The 19,440-nt window shown below is 44.4% G+C and overlaps 1 protein-coding gene across 2 annotated transcripts in view; it reads right to left on the bottom strand.

Moving 5' to 3' along the window:
* Vwa8 (von Willebrand factor A domain containing 8) overlaps positions 1–19,440 on the bottom strand; it is a 324,101-nt gene that overhangs the window by 140,314 nt on the left and 164,347 nt on the right. For both annotated transcript variants that reach the window (NM_001427283.1, XM_087585390.1), the window contains one exon: positions 15,254–15,330. In NM_001427283.1, the coding sequence (NP_001414212.1) occupies positions 15,254–15,330 (77 nt within the window). The remainder of the gene's footprint in view (positions 1–15,253; positions 15,331–19,440) is intronic.

The raw sequence follows: 19,440 nt of genomic DNA, 5'->3' as shown, positions 1-19,440 counted from the left end.
CCTGAGGGTGAAAGAAAAAGAGAAGGCATAAGAGATTCAGTAACTCAGGATATTTTCATCCTGAGTGAGGTAACCCAATCACAAAAGAACATGCATGGTATGCACTCACCGGTAAGTGGATATTAGCTTAAAAGCTCAGAATACCCAAGATACAATTTACAATCCACACGAAGCTCAGGAAGAGGGAAGAGCAGAGTGTGGATGTTTCAGTCCTTCTTAGAAGGGGAACAAAATACTCACAGGAGGAAATGCAGAGACAAAGTGGAGCAGAGACCAAAGGCCATCCAGAGACTGCGCCACCTGAGGATCCACCCACATGCAGACACCAAACCCAGTCACTACTGCTGATGCCAAGAAGCACTTGCTGACAGGAGACTGATATGGATGTCTCCTGAGAGGCTCTGCCAGAGCCTGACAAATATGGAGGCAGATGCTTGCAGCCAACCATTGGACTGAGAACAGGGTCCTCAATGGAGGAGTTAGAGAAAGGACTAAAGGAGCTGAAGGGGTTGGCGATCCCATAAGAGGAACAACAATATCAACCAACTAGACCTCCCAGAGCTCCCAGGGACTAAATCACCATCCCAAGAGTACACAGGGATGAATCTACAGCTCCAGCCACATGTGTAGCAGAGGTTGGCCTTATCTGGCATCAATGAGAGGAGAAGACCTTGGTCCTGTTAAGGCTCAATTCTCCAGTGTAGGGGAATGCCAGGGCAGGGAGGTGGGAGGGAGTGGATGAGTGGGTGGGTGGGGGAGAAACGTCATAGAAGCAGGGAGAGGGGAGATGGGATAGCAGGTTTCTGGAGGGGAATGGGAGAAGGGGATAACTTTTAAAATGTAAATTAAAAAATATCCAATAAAACAAACAAACAAACAAACAAACAAAAAAGAGCTTCAGTACCTGCTATGTCCTGAAACCAAAGCATCTACAGAACACTCCAAATGAGGTAAACATGAGAACAGAAAACAGAAGGCTCAGGAGACAAAGAACACAGATATTTGATCTATACTGTAAACAGGGGGGTGATTTAGAACTAAATGATAATTTCTATCAATAATTATTGGGGGTTGGTCTGGGGCTGCTATGTATTCAAATGCTAAATACTGGCCCTGAAGACCTGGTTGCAGTCCAGCTGAGCACACTCTCAAGTATACTGAGTGATATTGTATAAACTTTGCTTGCCTATCTTCTCGGACTGGTCAAACAAAGTGGCTGACGGCCAATTATTAGAGAGAATAGAGGTAGGTGGGGTTTCAGTTACCAGGCTGGGGTCCCAGGTAGGGACCGTGAGGAAGACAACAGAGGAGAAGGACAGAAGACAGAGAGGGCAGGAAGTCTTCGGTAGACAGGACAGATCAGGAGCATGGGCTAAGAGAAGTGTCCCCTGAGGCCAGACAGATGGACAAAGGCAGCGTGGGTAGTGAGTGAGACTCAGATTCTCAAACTGCAAGTGATTGGGAAGCACAGATGGGAAGTAGCCAATCTAGCATAAAAAGATAGATTGGGGGCAATCGCCAGTAACTGTGCAAAAGCTGATTAAATACGTTTTATTATTAAATTATTAATATCTTTATTATTAGGATTAAATAAATCAATAAGACTGACTAGATTATTGGCGGGCTGGCCAGGTCATAATTAAAACTAATAGTTATTAGACAACAACAAAAATATAAATAATATTTAGTAAATAAGTTTTTTTTAAAGACTAGGTCTCAGTATGTGGTCTTTGTTGACCTAGAAATCCCAAATCACAAGAGAAGTCCCCCAAGCCTCCCCACTCCCACATCTGAGTGCCAGGATGAAAGGTGTGGGCTGCCATGACTGGCTGAAATTAGATATTTAAGTGAAAGTTTGATATCAAGACCATTTTGTTTGTTTGTTTGTTTGTTTTTTGTGGTAGTACTTTTTTGTGTAGTCCTGACTGTCCTGGAACTCACTCTGTAGACCAGGACGGCCTCAAACTCAGAGATCTGCCTTGCTTCTGTTTTCTGAGTTCTAGTATTAAAGGCGAGCATCACCTGGCTCAATAACATACTTTATCGACTATATTCACTGACATTTTCACACAGGACTTAGCTGCTTTCTATTTACCTCCATCTCCCACCATCCTCTGCCATCCCTGTCTCCTGCCTACAGGTCTCTTTCCCAAATTCTCTGTTTGTGATCGACACATTTTAACCAGGCCATCTGTGCTGCCACAGGTTTGGAACACCCACTCTTCCTAGTAGGGTCACCAGTGGATATACAACTGCAGGTAGCGATTTCCCTCCCTCAAGCCCTTCAGCAGCCAATGGTCCATCAGGGATAGGCCCCATGAATCCCCCTGAGCCACAGCTGGCTGTGACAGGCCCAGACCTGTACAGGCCTGCGTTATCTTAAGATAAGTAGTGAAAGTGCAGTAATAATTATTAATGGAGCATGGAGGCGCTCGTGTGGAGATGAAGTCAATAAATTTAAGGATTAACCATTTACAGATACCCTGGCCTTTTACTGAATAGTAGAAGCACATAGCCTCTCCTGTGATATGCAACTTTATCTTGCTATATTGGGAAAGAAATTCCTTTGGGCTTTCAAATAGATTCAGTCCTTGTTAAGAGAAATGGAGACATCAGAATGGAGACAAAAACTAAGAATATGATTAATGCAATACAAATTTTAGAAACAGCACCAGATTACATTTGAATACATCTGACTTTGTTAGCCACTCAGACTCCTAAAGTCCAAGGCAACTCATCTCTAGGGGTAATCAACATACATCCCAAAAAATATAATAGAGAAAAAGGATGAAATTTGAGAGGAAAGCAAGGGAAGGGGGTAGGGAGGTTAAGGGGTAGAATGGGGGTAGGATGAGGGGTTGGGGGTGGGATGGGGGGTGGGGTGAAATGGGGGGTTGGGGTGGGGTGGGGGTGGGATGGGGGTTGGGGTGGGATGGGGGTTGGGGGGTGGAATGGGAGTTGGAGTGGGATGGGAGGTTGGGGGTGGAATGGGGATGCCTACAGTGCTTGAGCCTTCTCAAGGCTTAGAAAGAAAAGTCTGTTAGCAAACAAACTACTTATGATTCCTGACAGACACTGAAGAGAGCCCTGCCCTTAAATAGTCCCATAGAGGACAGTTTGCCTAGTGCCACTTGCTCCTTTCTAACAGCCTAGATGCAAAAAAGGTCCTAACAAACCAAGATGGGAGTAAGGTTCTTTTCAAAGGTCTCCAGATATGGATGTACCCACCCTCGGCTGTTGGGTAAGTGCTTGTTAGGAAGAACGGGAGCCAAACCTGTCTTCTCTTGGTGCCAAACCTCTATCATGTCTCCTTGTCCTTCTAGACTCGCACTACTCCACAAGGAATCCTTTTATTAATTGAAGCCGTGACAAGTATTTCCACAAACTCAGAAAAATTTTGCAAGTTGTTCAGCCTTTAGAAATAAAAAACTCTGCTCAAATGGTGCATAGATAATTGGATTCTTTTCGCCGAAAATTAGCTTTCTTGGTTGAGAAATTTTAAGAACTCAAAACAATTTTGCTTTTTGGCAGGCACTTCTCTTTTTTCAGACAAAAATGAAAGACACTGTCCAGTTTCTTTCTAGTCAGTGTGGAAAGGGATAGAAGGATGGGGTGAGAACAAACATTAAAAGTCGTGCATAGAGGCAACCAGGGGCCAAGACTGATAAACGTCTGTTCCTGCACAAATCGCTATCAGAAATTATAGAACATTCTGATTTACATGTGTAAGAGGAAAACTGAGCAAATTTTCATTGCATGATATTCTGTAGTCTTTCATTCAAGACATATTTACTGCATTAGTAGCAACACATATGGCTTTACTGGATGACTATGCAAACAGAACAGGTAGCAGGCTGTGGATGACTCACTTGGAAAGTGCTTGCTACGTGCTATGCAAACTTGAGGGCCTGAGTTCAATCCCACAGAATCCTCACTAAAAAGCTGGTGTGGCTCCCCTCTTCCTTGGCTGCTCAAGGGCTGCCATCATGGATGACACAGTAGCTAGCCTCACCAGGAAGTTCATGACCCAAATGGCCGTGGATGTCCCTCGCTCTGGAAAACCACTCCCTGGAACTGGAAAGCATTCCCTGCGGTATGGTTCTACACTTGCCAGTCTCAGTGACCAGGCTAAAGTCTTGTGGGGCAGAAGAGGGTATGTAAACAGGTGAGCACGGCCAGAGCTTTCCGGTTTACCCACCCACTGCTTCATGTCTGATGGTCTCTAAGGGAGACACTGCTTCTGGTGGCAGAGACAAGCTTCCACTCCAGGCCTACTGTTCATTGCTGGGCACTTCAGTGCACAGGGAGAAGGTCATGTGTGCCAGGGGCTCACAGGGCAGAGCTGCAGAGGCTCTCTGGACACATTCATATGCACTGTGCTGTGTCACGTCACATTTTATCTAAAACTGCACCATCCGAGTGCGTTTGCTCACATCTCTCGTATGGCGTCTTAAACCCCAAATGAAGAAAACGTATGGCTTAATCAGCGGTGGGTTTTGGTATGAGGATCAGCACTTTGGAGCGATCCAGGATAAGGCCAAGAAAGGGCTGCATACAGCATTTGCTGGCCTTTGTCTGATGCACCTTTGGCTGCGTCACCCTGAGACTGAGAGGTCCCCTTCCCTGGCAGTTTCTCCTAGCCTTACAGAAGGAACGTCAGCTATGAGAGACTGTTAAATGGGGCGGGGCGGGCGGGGGAGAAAGAAAACAACAACAACAACGAAACATCGTGCCAGAGTCCGCCCACAGGCAGGTACACTGTCTCATGCCTACCTACTTCAGAGAAAAGATTTTCCAAATGGAGGTCACAGAGACTGGTAGGTGTTAAGAGACACTCATAGACTCGTCGGTTAAGGCATTCTTCCAGAGTGCTGGTTGTGTGGCTACTGTGCTGACACATAGGCAGCTGACATAGTCCTATCCTTGGAGGGCTCACTTTCCAGTGGGGTAGACAGGGACAGGGACATGAACTGTGATAAGGAATGACAGGAACTCTAGCGGAGTCTGTCCTAGGTCACTGTCCCTAAATGTACTATCAATAAAAGTTGTTTTGAAAGGACACATTTTGAAACATACAAAAATAGAAGCAAAAAACCATGAGCTGAAACTGAAAAATAGTACCTTAAAATAATCTTCATTTTTATTTGTTGATAATTTAAAAAAATGTTTGCCGTCATTAAAAGTTAAAGACAGTTATTCTGGTATAAACAATATGAATGATCCACTTAGTTATTTGAGATTTAATGGTCTAGTCCTAAGTTCAGTTTAATCAACAGCTGAAGAACAGGTCACACAGACAAGTGCACAGAAGTGTCCTGAGGTGACATTCATACTTTGGTCTCCTTGCTCTGCTCTGCACTTCAAATGCTTTGGCCAAAGGTGGCACAGAGAACAGGAACAACATCTGCTTGCAAAAGAACAGGGGCAGGAAAGCATTAAGATCTCTTTCTCCAGGAAAGTATGGTGTTCTGTGGACCTGTTGCTGGGAACTGGGAGTCACCACAAGTTCTCCACAGGATAGAAAGAGATCAGCTTCAGTGACTGTGAGGCTTAAGGAGGACAGAACAGAGACTGTTTTTGTTTATTTGTTTGTTTGTTTTGTTTTGTTTTGTTTGGTCAGGAGGCTACAGCAAACCAGGACAGAGACAGAGTGGACTAATGTCTGCTGTGTCAACAGGCTGATGCTGATGGCTCTTTCCCCAAGAGGGACTGGAGGCAGACCTGTTTCCTTTATCTACTGGCTGGGACCCTTAAGCAGTCATTAGCCCAAGTTCGGTTGTTGTTCTCTTACAGGTGCATTGCATCGACTTACCCACTAAGTCTCCAGACTAGTGAAAGTGGTCAAAATGCAGAATAATCCCACTGAGGTTATAAAGTAAGTTACTACTGCTAAGCTTCCAGAGTTTAAATTCCACTTTGTCTCAATTTACTGCCTATCACATGATCATTTATTTAAATTTCTATACCACTTTCTACTTCGCTGCATGTTTCCTATAAAAACTGTCCTTCAGAAATCACTTACAAACATTCTTTTCTCTGGCTCAGCTTCAAGAGAACCCAACTTAACTGACTGTTGACTATTTGAAAGTAGCAATCGCTTTTAGATTTTCAGCAATGCTATTGTTTCTTCCTGCACAAAACATTACAGACAGACCTCAGTTTATAGGAATTCCTCATAGAGTTGTGCACTGAGCAATCCCAGGAACATGCGCCAAATCTCTTGGTTGAAATAACTTTCTATTAGGGGTTGGAGCAAATTAAGAGCACCGGCTGCTCTTCTAGAGGACTCAGGTTCAATTCCCAGCACCCACATGGCATCTCCCAACTGTCTGTAACTCCAGTTCCAGGGGGATCCGATTCCCCCACACCGACATACATGCGGGCAAAACCCCACTGCACATAAACAAACCATAAACAAGAAGTGCCTTCTGTTCATCTGTCACTGCTTTACCATCTAAGAGCACAGCTCTCACATCACATACGAGCTCCACACTTTCCAAAGCTCCACAAAAGCATGACCAGCCTGCACGAGCTGGGAGGCGGCAGGCATTCGGCACTGACATTAATTGTTCCTTGCTCCCTGTGGATGCCACAAGGAACTGGCAGCTGGGGCTGGCCGGAAAGGCACTGGGAGAAGGCAGCAGTGTAAATGGTTGGGACACTAGCAAAACGGGTCAGATAATCTGAGATTAGAAAGCTTTAATACTGAGGTCACTTGTCTTACTTTTTATAAAAAATACTAAAAGTAATAGGTTTCTTCCTCCATTGGCATACCAGTGTCAATAAAGGTGAAATAGTAATTTCGTGTGTGTGTGCATGTGCCTGATGTGGTAGTGATATCTTTAATCCCAGCACTAGGGAGGCAGAGACAGGAAGATCCCTTTGAACTTGGTGCCAGCCCAGTCTACAAGGTCTAGGCCAGTCATCTTTAAAAAAGTTTTTTTAAACATTTAATTATTTTGCTTGAGTTTTAAAAGGATGAGTTAATAAATTTAATTATTGTTTTTTAAAAATCAATTATTATTCACTTTACAACCTGACTGCTGCCCCCTCCCAGTTCCCCCTCCTCCTACGTCCCCTCCTCTGAGAGGGCAGCAGCTCCCCTGGGTATCCGCACCCTGGCACATCAGGTCTCTGAAGGGCTAGGCGCATCCTCTCTCACTGAGGCCAGACAAGCAGCCCAGCGAGGGGAGCATATCCCACAGACAGGCAACAGCTTCAGGGACAGCCCCTGCTCCAGTTGCTCAGAACGACATGAAGAGCTAGCTGCACGTCTGCTACATATGAGTGAGGAGGCCTAGGTCCAGCCCTGGTATGTTCTTTGGTTGGTGGTTCAGTCTCTGAGGGCCCTCAAGAGTCCAGTTCAGCTGACTCTGTTAGTCTTCCTGTGGAGTTCCTATTCCCTCCAGGGGCCATAATCCTTCCTCCTACTCTTCCATATGAGACCCCGGAGCTCCATCCAATGCTTGGCTGTGGGTCTCTGCATCTATTTCAGTCAGCTGCTGGGTGGAGCCTCTCAGAGGACAGTTATGCTAGGCCCCTGGCATGCATGTCTTTTTGGGTCTGGATTACCTCACTCGGGATGATATTCTCAAGTTCCATCCATTTGCCTGTAAAAGCCATAATGCCTTTGTTTTTAATGGCTGAACAGTACTCTATGGTATGGGTGTACTACATTTTCTGTATCCATTCTTCAGCTGAGAGGCATCTAGGTGGTTTCCAGTTTCAGGCTATTACAAATAAAGCTGCTATGAACGTAGTGGAGCAAGTGTTCCTGTGGTATGGGGGTGGGGTGGGGGGACTTTTGGGTATATGCCCTGCAGTGGTATACCCGAGTCTTGAGGTAGAACTGAGAAACCACCAAATTGATTGCCAAACCAGTTGTACGAGGTTGCACTCTGCAGAGGAATCTAGAGTGGCCAAGAAGCAGTTAAACGTTCAACATCTTTAGTCATCAGGGAATGCAAATCAAAGTGACTCTAAGACTCCACCTCACACCTGTCAAATGGCTAAGATAAAACAGTCACGTGAGAGCACGCGCTGGCCAGGATGTTAACAAGGGAAACACTCCTCCACTGCTGGTGGGAGCGCAAACATACAAACAAATTTAATCCTAATAGTGACTGGAGGTAGTGGCTAAGGGTTGACAGCTGCAGTTACTGTTTTATTTCCACAAATGGAGGCACACCATCTAATTTAGAAATTATAAATAGTTCTTAGATCTGTATGACAAGTTTGATTCTACGTTATATATTTGTATTCCTGAAGTTTTCTCAGACTGAAAGGTACTATGCTCTGGTGGTGAGAGATAACATAGCTAGGAAAGACAGACCATATCAGTGGTTCTCATGCTTAAGCCTGTGATTTAGAACATGAGCTTCGAGTCCCACAGTCTCCTCCCTCTTTCCAGCCTGCTTTTACACAGCCTCAGAGAGCTAGCTGCTTGGGAATGAAGAGTCCCAGTCTGCAGCTCTGACTCATAGCCCACAGATGACAAACTAGAAGCAAAGCAAAAGATTGTATCACAGAAGCAGGGCCGCCCCCGGGACAGCAGTAAAGGCCTGCCCTGACTAATACTATCTGTGAATTACCTGGGAGCCAGAAAAGAGGACCTCAAAATTCACCGGTGACATACTTCATAGGAGGGATGGGTAAAGTACATTTAACAACCTGGAAAAGTTGTCAAGAAAGCAAAGAGAAGACCTAGTAAGGACAATGTTATTGATTAAAAGAGGGGAAACAATGGAACAGCTGCCCAGGGAAAAATAGTTTGGGATCAAGCTGAGGAAAAATTAGAAACACAATGCTAAAATTTAACCGATCAAGTGATCATTTAGACTTGAGTGAGAATGTAAGCTAGGTGCCCAACAGTTTACAACAGCACTGTAGTAAGACATGTCAGATTCAGTACAATGAAATCAAGCAAAGAGCGGGAGCCGGGATGTACAATGTGTGACTGTGAACTCAGTCCTATGCCTCACGGGTTCACCTAAAACAGAGATAGTGGTGGGAGAATTCACAAGCACATGATGACAGCAACCAGCCATAGGCTCAAAGACTATTAGGAACAAGGACAGACATCACATATCTTAGTTTCTCTTCTGTGCTGTGAGAGAACACTCTCACAAAAGCAACTTACGGGCTGAAAGGCTTATTGTGTCTCAGAGTTCAAAGGTTCAGTTGATCATGGTGGGAAACCAAGGTGGCAGGAGCAGCTGGCCCAACAGCAATTAGAAAGAGGGCACTCAGCCACCTTCTCCATTGTCTACAGCCCAGGAAGATCCTATTCTATGGAATGGACCCATTCGCAGTCAAGATAGGTCTTTCCAAATCAATTAACACAATCAAGATAATCCCTTACAGATGCTCTCAAGATGGTGAATTTAACCTAGACAACAATTCATCACAGCTTACCCTTTCTCCTAGGTGATTGTAGAACTTGTGAGGTTGATATAATCTTGGATGTGGTGAAAGACACAAATATAAAAATTTTGATGAAACTGGAAATCAACCAGATACAAGTCAAAAATAATTTCAAACCCAAAGAGCGACGCATAGCGATTTGAGGCTTTATCATAATCTGTGCTGCCAAACGGGAGCAGCAGGCAGTCAACGGGAAAACCACCACCTACTGAACTGCTAATAAACGTTTCTAAATAGGTCTTTCAAGTGTGTAGTGGGGAAAGCTGAGACGCAGGAGCTCCCAGAACTATTCGGGAGCAACAGCAGCTGCCATGTGCCCTGTCCCAGCCCTGGATCCCTACGTCACAGAGAATGATGTGGTGATGGCTCAGTCGGATTCAGCCATGAGACTGAAGTATGCACCTTTTCCATTTCTTACCAACACTTCTATCTGCCCTGTGGGATTTTGCAAATTCCAAATTTTGTGCTGTCACATCCTGTTTTCCTCGCCCTGGGAACAGCCCTGTGTGTGGATGATTCTATGCTTTGTGAAGGCATTCACTCCAAGCTCTCTGATTTTACAGGGGCTAATCGTAGAATTTGGCACCTACTTGCTACAAAGTATACTTCATTTGGTTTTGGAAAGGGAAAACTTTGAAGACAAAATAGAGAAAACACAAAATGGTTTAAAAATAACTACATTTTAAGTAGCTGGGCTGGCTACGTTATCTAGAGAACACAGTCACAGGTCCCTTTTCTAGAGATGCCTGAGTCTACAAAGAATCTTACTCAATTCTCAAACAGCCATGGGTGCCTGTAGTTAATAAAGGCCGATCAGGGACAAGAGTGAAGTTCACAGTCCAGATGAGACGAGCACAAGCCACGTCACTGCAGTAAGCACTCGCGGCATCCAGTATGTCCAGAGAGTCACACAGCGTTGGCCTCACGAGCGCAGGTCACAGGTACAGACCTCTCCCCCAACTTTCTTCCATTTCCTGAATGTGATCATTCTCCTGCCAGTATTCTCAGACACACATTCATTCATTCATTCATTCATTCATTCATTCATTCGGATTCTCCCGATCCCAGCCCTTTCCTCAAAGCTGTGTTTCTGAATTCACATACAGCCTTATCTTCAGTAACCACAATATCCTGTTCCTTTCTCTAGTTAGAAAACTTCCCATAATTCTGTACGACTCAATGTGAGTGGTACCTTCCTTCTCCAAATATTTTTACTGTATCAAGTCATGTCACATTTCAAAATGTTCTGGGTTTTAGAGTATTTCAAATTTTAGATTTGTGGACTAGGAATATTTTGCCCATATGATGCAAGTCAGGAGCTTAAAGTTTATTTAAGTTTAGCCTGAGTGCTAAGGCAGTTGCAAGTACCTGACACCACGGTGAGCCTGCTGCATACATTCTTACTCAATCGTCTTAGCTACCTGCAAGAAACTATTTTATTTTGATAGATAGGGAAATCAGGACTCAAGGAGTTTAAGGACACACAAAAATTTGTGAGGAAAGGATTGCTCTCTAAAACTCATACCCTTTCTATTGAGTGGTACAATTCCCTACTGTGGGCGATCAGGGGAGCAAATGTTGTACACGATCTAAAACATAACAAAAGACGAAGTTAACCAAGAAGTTACCAATCAATCAAACTCTGAATAAAGAAATAAAAAGGGTTGTTCAAGTTCAAAACTTTTGAGTAGGACACAGAATCATCTAGTCTGGAATACGCTGATCACAAGTTGAGACAGACAGACAGACCAGCTGAAGTAGAACTGTGCTGGAAGCGTCTCTACTTGTTATACACTGCTGTGAGGAAAACAGCCAAGGGCAGACATCATACAAATGTGGACTTGTGCCTTCATCTTTGTATCTGAAGAGCAGCAAATGAGACACAATCTGGCAGCTCACCCTACCTAAAATCAGATAATACTGATTTTAAAAAGGCGTGTACTTTTATTCAAGAACATAGAAGGCAAATATTCAGGGTCCTCTTTCGTGTCAGATGAACATAAGATCATAACTTGAGTAAGTGACTTCACAAGTCTTTGTGTGAACGTTGCCTCCCACAGACTCTTCCACTCGAAATACACAACTAACCACATCACACCTATCAATCGTCTAAATCTCTTCAGCCACACTCTTTAGACACCTTGATTTTATCCACAGACACGAGTTGCTCAGCTTGCTCATCATATACACCGTGGTCATCAGAACCTACGCTCTTAGGACCACGCTCAGGAGCCCCTGAGCGCTGCATGGTGCTTCACTTGTCAGAACTGTTTGAAAGGCTCTTGTAAGGAATCTCTTCAAAGGACATCCATAAATCAAACTAAGAGGAACTGATTAGGGGACATCGTCAGCAATCCACTGGAAGAACTCCACAACAGACACAGCAGAGACCTTAAGTGATCATCCACACACCAGAGAAGCCCTGTACATCCTTCCGACTGCTAGTCTGAGGTCCTTTCAACAGGTTTCACTTAAAGCAAACATTAAGGTCTATGGGAAATGTAACCCTAATGCTGCAGGTAGGGAAAATCCCTCTGTGTTGAGATTAGTGAGAACTCTATACTGTTTTATCTTTTAAATTGAACCTTTTTCTCTTCTACTTTACACAATCAGGTAAATATTTAATATGACTGAGTAGAGATATTTAGGCCCTAATGAAATGAATACCTATTTTGTTTGCAACACTGTTATCAATCAATTATATAGCAATAGGTACCATAAAACATAAACTTTAGAAACTATCTTCACACATTCATTTAGCTAGTGTCAGAATTAGCACCGATTATGTGCTGGCAGAAGGTGTCACCATTTTATGGACCACTTTTTACTTCATAACAAAATGTTCATACTAAAGGCACTTAGACAGAAAGCAAGGAATGCTGTCTCTAATCGTCTAAGATTCTGAAAGCACCCTGAGTACCAGCTTCATCACTGAAGATACTGAAATGCCAGACACAAAGAAACATCATGAATGCTATGTCTATGTCCTTCACTTAAAGGGGAAGGGCCTAAGACCCAAACACACTTGTTACAATTTAAAGGCTGAAAACCAATGGCTTAGGCATTTTGAAGTTTAAAAACGAACAGAGCAAGTCCAAAGTTAATACAAGAACAAAGTAATAAAGACAAAATCAGCAATTCTAAAATGAAAGAAAGACATAATTAAAGTAGTTTCTTTGAGTAGAACAAGATTATTAGCTAGGTATGGTGGTGTATATCTTCAATCCATGCACTGGGAGGCAGGGGTGGGCAGATCTCTGACTTCAGGATCAGCCTGATCTACAGGGCCAGGCCCAGGACAGCTGGGGCTACATAGACCCACTTGTCCCAAACAACAAAAACCAAACAAGCACAAACAGGAATAAGAGGGGGGCCATTATTTACCTTACACTCCTGGGATTACACACGTATTGCGGTCACAACACATCATCCCTTTAGTGTATATTTACGTGTGCATGTTGACAACCGTGTGCGTGCGTGTGCTGGCGGAGGCCAAGGTTGATGTTGGTAGTCTTCCTACGTTCTCTCCTCCTGACTGAGGCAGAGTCTCAACTGAGCCGGGAATTTACCAACCTGGCTAGTTTGCTTGCCAGCTTGCTCTGGGCCTCTTTGTGTCTGACTTTCAAGGGCTAGAATTACAGAGAGATGTTTATGTGAGTGCTGGGGACCATATCTGGCATTTATGTTGGCACTGGGGATCTGGGGACCTAACCCTGCTTCTCATGCTTGTCCTTGGACAAAGAGCTACAGTCACTGAGCCTCCCTGCAGTCCCATCCTATCCTTTTACAAGTCCTGGGATGTGTGTGTGTGTTGCTCTAAAAATGTATGTTTCCTTACACGAAAGAGCATTTTTCTTAATGTGCTATTCAAAACTTTCTCTGTTTAATGCAAAGCAACCATTTGATTGAATCCCTTCATATTTATTGCTCCTAACAGTCATTTTTACTATTGTGCACTACGGGCAATGTGCCTTTTCTCCAACGTTAATGGCTTTACATATTTTCGCTTGGTTTTCAAGCATCTGGACATGATGTGGCATGCTCTGCTTTTCTCTTTACCATACTTGAGATCCATTAGGCTACTGAGGATCTCGTGTTATTACATCAATTTCAGGAACTTCCTTGCTGCTACCTCTTCAAATATTTTTCTGCTCTCCCTCGTCCCCACTTTTGAGACTTTAGTGCTGATATATGTTATTCTTTTTCAGCACTGCCATTCTGCATCTAGAACTCCTAATTAGTGCCTTGTTTTGCTTCTTGGTTCCCTTTTAGAAAACTTGAAAATGTTTATGCTGGCTATTTTATAACTGCTCTATGTTAATTCCATCATCTTAAGTGCATATTTATTAATTTTGTTGCTTCTTTCTATGTCCCACATTCCTTACTGCCTCCAAAAATATCCATTTTTATTTTTAATGTTATCTCGCATGAGGAAGAAGCTCCAGAATTATAAAGATGATGAGCTGCGTTCTTCCCTTTTTGCTTTTACGCCTCTATCCTTTCCTCTAGCTGCGGTCATTACGCTGAGCAGGCTGCTCTCCATGCTGGGGGGAGGTGTGCACCCACCAGCAGCAGCAAGCCTGTGTTCTTCCTTTCTTGGTAACCTCAGCGTGGTCCAAAGAGGCTCTTACTTCTAAAGCATACCTGCATAGGCAACCTCCAACCGCCACGGCACCTACGCAGGCTCAGGTGACTGGCTCAGCTCACAGGTCCCTAAGGGGATGCTGTTGCCAGGGCCTCTGACTCTGTCCAGGTCTACGGCTCTTCCTGGGCTGGGGCTCCTCAGGGATGAAATCCCAGATGGAATGTTTGTTTTGGTTTGCTTTGTTTTTATTTTTTTTTTATCATATCTCAACTTTCCTTTAGAACTTTTCTCTGTGACTTTTGACCTGCTAACTGTTCTTATTCTAAAAAGTTCTCTCAGGAACTCATAATTATCTAGCAAAGAACTCAAACCAGATACTCATTCTTTTAACACAGTCCAGTGTTCTTTCCCATGACAGCATTTGTTATCTACTAGGATCAAAACAATAATCGACACTGGGTTTAAACTGCTCAATAGTTGGGGTGTGTGTGTGTGTGTGTGTGTGTGTGTGTGTGTCTCGCTTGTGTCCTGATTTGCTCCAGTATTTAGTTTCTAGTAGATCTGCTGCCTGCATTTGGTTTCTAAAATGAGAACCAATCCACTGCTAAAGCTTAAACAACTAGGTTGAGAAATCTCATTTGCTTAAAAGTTATCCCTGAACCACTAATCCAACCATGCAAAACTAAATCATCCACACAGTGTCTAAGGAAGGCAAGAGATACTATGTCCCTTCCATAGTGCGTGCTCCTTACCCCACACTGGGGCCCACAAACCTTGTTGCTCCTCCCTGTCAGCCGGCTTAGCTGAGTAGCAGCAGGGGCTTGGGCTCCATGTGTTTTCTGACTCGAGCACCTAGATGTTGATGAGACCTGCTGCATCTCTTTGTGCATAAAACTTGTTAACTATTAACTTGTGTTTACAAGGTATTCATCACTCAATAGCTTTTTAAAGAGATTTACTTATATCCATGTGTGTACCTGAGAATGGGCATCACACATGTGCACAGGCCAGAAGAGGGTGTCAGACCCTCTGGAACTGGAGCTACAGGGGCTTCTGAGCCACAGTGTGGGTGCTGGGAACCAAACCTGGTCCTCTGTAAAAGCAGCCGGTGCTCTGAGCCCTGAGCCATCCTTTGCCCATCATGGCGTTTTAAGGAAAGTGGCTTTTAAGACAGTATATTTAATTCACAGGAGAGAGATGAATAATGTAGTCACAGCTTACAGGCCTCATGGACGATTCTCCTACCTGTGCAGCTGGATATATTCTCGGGGCCTGTTGAGCAGGTGAAGGAATCGGTCCACGATCTTGTTCTTTCCTACACCCTGCAAGTACACAGAGTCGAGCAGTAAGACGCTTTGGAGGTAACTTTCTGGCAAGCTACTTCTTCAAAGGTCTACTACCTTTTGCTGTTAATAAAACCCAAACCAGCAAACATGCCTGGCACCTCTCCAGTGACACAGAGGCCACTGAAGGCTCTGATTCTGAAGCATGGCCCCCTACACTGTCCTTATGAGAGGAAGTCCAGATGCTGGCATTGACCGCTTGACCTTTGTTTTAGTTTCACAGTTAAGTCTCATATTATCACAGAACACTGACAATCAGGTACATATACAAACAACGGCTTTGCTTCAGTTCCTCAGAAACACATCTTTCCATTATAGGAAGATAAATAGACCACCATAGTTCTTCTTCATTTAGTCCTGTGCTTTTTCCTTTAAAGCTCTGGAAGTCTAACATTGGGCGCATTAGCACAATCCAGATGTATGTGCTCTTCTTAGATGTGTCCTCCTTCCCTCTGACTCGCTGGATGTGACCTTCTGTAGAGGGTAGACCTGTTACTTCCCTATTTGAAAGTTTGCAGGGAACGGCTCAATACAACTAAACCTAACACTGGCGCTGTGCGTGAAGAGCCACAGTTAGAGAGTTGAGGCTCGGTATCGTGGGAAATATCAGTAACAGCAGTAATTTCTTATACTTTTTCAAGGTTTCTGTTAATGTCTTCACATTTAATCACTACGCGGTTGTGGCACCAGCAGTTAGGAACTAAGACTGTCTTACTCTCACAAACCCAGAAGGAAGGCTCAGCAATGCTAAGCAGTACAATAATCACAGTCAGTGACCGAGGACTCCGTTCTGGGTGAGTTTGATCCTCACAGTCGTCATTTTAGTTCCTGTGCAGTGGGTTATATTTTTCAGTATGAAATTCATTTAGGCAGTCTGGGCCTCAAGCTACTTCCTTACTTACTCTTAGAAGCCATCCCCCAAGCTCCTACCCACATTAGGTTATGAAAGCTTAAGAACCACTGTCAAACTCATTAATAACAGAATAATGGCTCATTTCCTCTCCTAGGAATCAGCTTAGTATCTACATGGATTTTACCCACAAAAAAACATAAGCCCAGCACAGAAGCACAAACAAGGAAAATTACACTTGCACATTTGCATGTCAATTAGGACAGGATGGAAGTTTTAAATGGCATGCTGGAAGAAACATACAGTTTAAAATAGATAAAGTCAGATGAAGATGTCTATGTTAAGACTTTCAGCTCTTTTAATTTCTGTAATTACAGAGAAATGCGAACAACACAGACTTAAGGTAGCACCAGAGACAGTAAAGATCTGAAAGCTGAGTCCTGAAAAGCATCAGGAGTTTTGCCTCCTCATTAGCCACAGAGACATTAGAGACAGAGCCTGGAAGCCCCTGGGGGGCGGGGGTGGGGGCGGGGGCGGGGGCGGGGGCGGGAGCGGGGGCGGGGGCAGGTTAAGATGCCCGGGCTCTTGAGCAGCTCCTTGCTGTCATTGGGGTCTCTAGGACACTGACCTCCTGTCTTTTTGCTCCACAGCCTCTGGGCTGTCTACTTTGTGCCCATGCCTTCCTTTTCTACGCATAGTTCACACTTCTTTGCTCAGCTACACTGGAGACCCCGTTCTTGCTGACCAGAGGGATGCTCAGGCTGCACTCATCAGAATCCTGTGCAGTCTTTCCTCTTATGTCCAGCGGGACAGCACTGCTATGAAAGCCAGCACTCGTGCAGGAGGGTATTAGTACGGGACATGTCTTTTTCCCTCCCTCCCTTCCTTTCCTTCTTCCGCTCTCCATTCTCAGCTCCGTAAGTACACAGGGGAGCCCTGTCCTAGACGGGCTCGATATGACAGTGCACAGAACACCTGGCCATGCTTCGCCTGCAGTTTATGGGGAAACACAAATGGGGTGGAACACGCATCATATTGTAAACTACCGTGTGCTGTCTGAGCCCATGGAAAGTAGAGAGTTGGATGGGGCATGGTGGTAAATGCCTTTAGTCCCGGAATGAGAGAGGCTGAAGCAGGTATCTCTGTGACATTGAAGCCAACCTTGTCTACACAACTGGTTCTACAACAGCCAGCCAGCGCTAGAAAGAGAGACCTTGTTTCAAGATTCAAAAACCAAAACAAGTTTAAAAAGCAGGCAGAGCAGGGAGGCCCTCTTTCACCTCCTTCAAAACCCGTGTCTTGGGACAGCCGGCCTCCTTACGCTAACAAAAGAAAAATAAAATGAGCTCAAAGTAAAAGCACCCTGTCCTTGAGACCAGCCAGAAGGTGGACACTGCCCAAAGAGGCTATTGTTGCTGATCCCATAGTACAAGATGCCCATGCGGAAGAGAAGGCCAAGCTCATTCATGGAGAGCCTGCTCTGCTCTGCTGAGCCAGGACATTGGTTTCCGCTAGCTGACTAAGTGCACAGGTGTGGCTACAGTTTCTAAATGCTCACCACATTCATTCCAAGAAACACACCAAAGGAGATGCTTTCTCCACTGAGGCCTCCAGCTGGCTGTTTCCATGGGGCTTCAGTTTCTAAAGGATGTTTGTAAGCTCCCCAATTTGGTATTTTGTTTCTTTGTTTGTTTGCCCTCTTAATTGGTCTACTCCAGCTGTGTCTGCTGGAGGTTGAGAGCATCTGATTTGGTGACGGTTGCTATCTGCTGCTTCTCTCTGCTGCTTGTTCTTTCCGCTATCTTTGCTTGCTCTATCCTTACAAACTCACTGAAAGTGAGAGCGTGGCTTTCACAGGCCATTTCCTAAGCAATACAGAACACAAGGGAACACTGCTGGGGTTCTGTGTGAATGTGGTTACATGAGGCACCCAAGATGCTCTGAGATTTAACCTGAGGCCTAGGAAGGCCCATCACATTGTAAGATTTGACTTAAAATAATCATGAAATCAGAAGGTATGGGGAAGGGGCACAGGGAGTGTCCTAGTAGAGAGAGTGCTATAAGGGGACTTGTGGGTTTCGTGATCCAGAGAGGTCTGCAAGAAGTCAAAGAGCACAGCAGAAGTGGAGAGGGAGGAATAGGTCGTCTGGGGAGGTGGTTCTATGTGTGGCAGAGCCTAGGCAGCCAAGAGTGCACTGTTTCCAAGAGCAGCCACTGAGGCTGGGAGTAGCAGGCTCAGATGTTCAGTTCTGGAAAACTAGTCTGACGGAATGACAGAGAGAAAGGAGTGAGAGCAGAGGGAAGCAGCAGAGAAACTCTTTAAAGACTTCCACAATGATGGCAGCCTAAGCTGAGGAGCAGAGAGCAGGCCACTTATTTAAGAGACAGTAAGGAAACTAACATCGCTGTGTGATGGAGGGTCTTCATCCCGGGCTGAGAGTGGGAAGACCAGGCCATTATCTGAGAAAGAAACGAGGGGAAGAGACGGGTTGCTGGCTAGGGGAGGGAAGTTTACAAAGGCAGTTTAATTTTGGACTTGTTTATTTTGAAGTGCCTGTTTCCCACATCTGGTTCTTCCTCTTCAATCCCCTGTCTCAGCTCTGGAGCTGCACATCCTCCTGGGCTGCTGGAGAGGGTCCTGCTTGCCTCCCCACTTCCACCCTCTCCACAGGACAGCCCACAGTTTGTTTAGCTCCGTTCCTAAGCCACAGAGCTCACCCGGTCATTTCCTACTTCACTTCAAGAGGCACTCACAGTTCCTTCGAGGAAATGCAGAAGGAAGAATCTGGGAAGGAATTTCTGTAAATATCCGGAGCAAAGCGAAACAATTACAGCTGTTTGTTCCTTCTAATCATAGTTTTTGTCTAGAACAGAAAATCCTCAGGATTACTTTGAGTAAGTACATAAATAATGTCTAATTTTTCTGTCATAAAAATTACATACGCTCCCCTCTTTTCTCACTGGAAAATGTAGAAAATAAGACACTATTCAATGTGTAACTGTTAAAAAAATTACCTGCTAATATTTTCACTTTATCCCTGTGCAAATATATCTTTACTTACTAGCTACTATTCTATAAGTGTAGCTTGTCTCTTTTAATAAAATTAACATAAAATAAATTCTTACATAGGTATTGAGATTATATTTAGTGAGTAAAACTTTTTTAGCAGGAGAAGGAATTGGGAGATCTCATGAAATGAGTCTTTTCTTTCCATCATTGGCCTGCTGAGCTTGTCGTG

This window comes from Rattus norvegicus, chromosome 15 (assembly GCF_021556685.1).
Source record: "Rattus norvegicus strain SHRSP/BbbUtx chromosome 15, alternate assembly SHRSP_T2T, whole genome shotgun sequence".
NCBI classification, from domain to species: Eukaryota; Metazoa; Chordata; class Mammalia; order Rodentia; family Muridae; genus Rattus; species Rattus norvegicus.
Note: the sequence above shows the minus strand (reverse complement) of the source record. Positions and strands in the feature narration are given on the sequence as shown.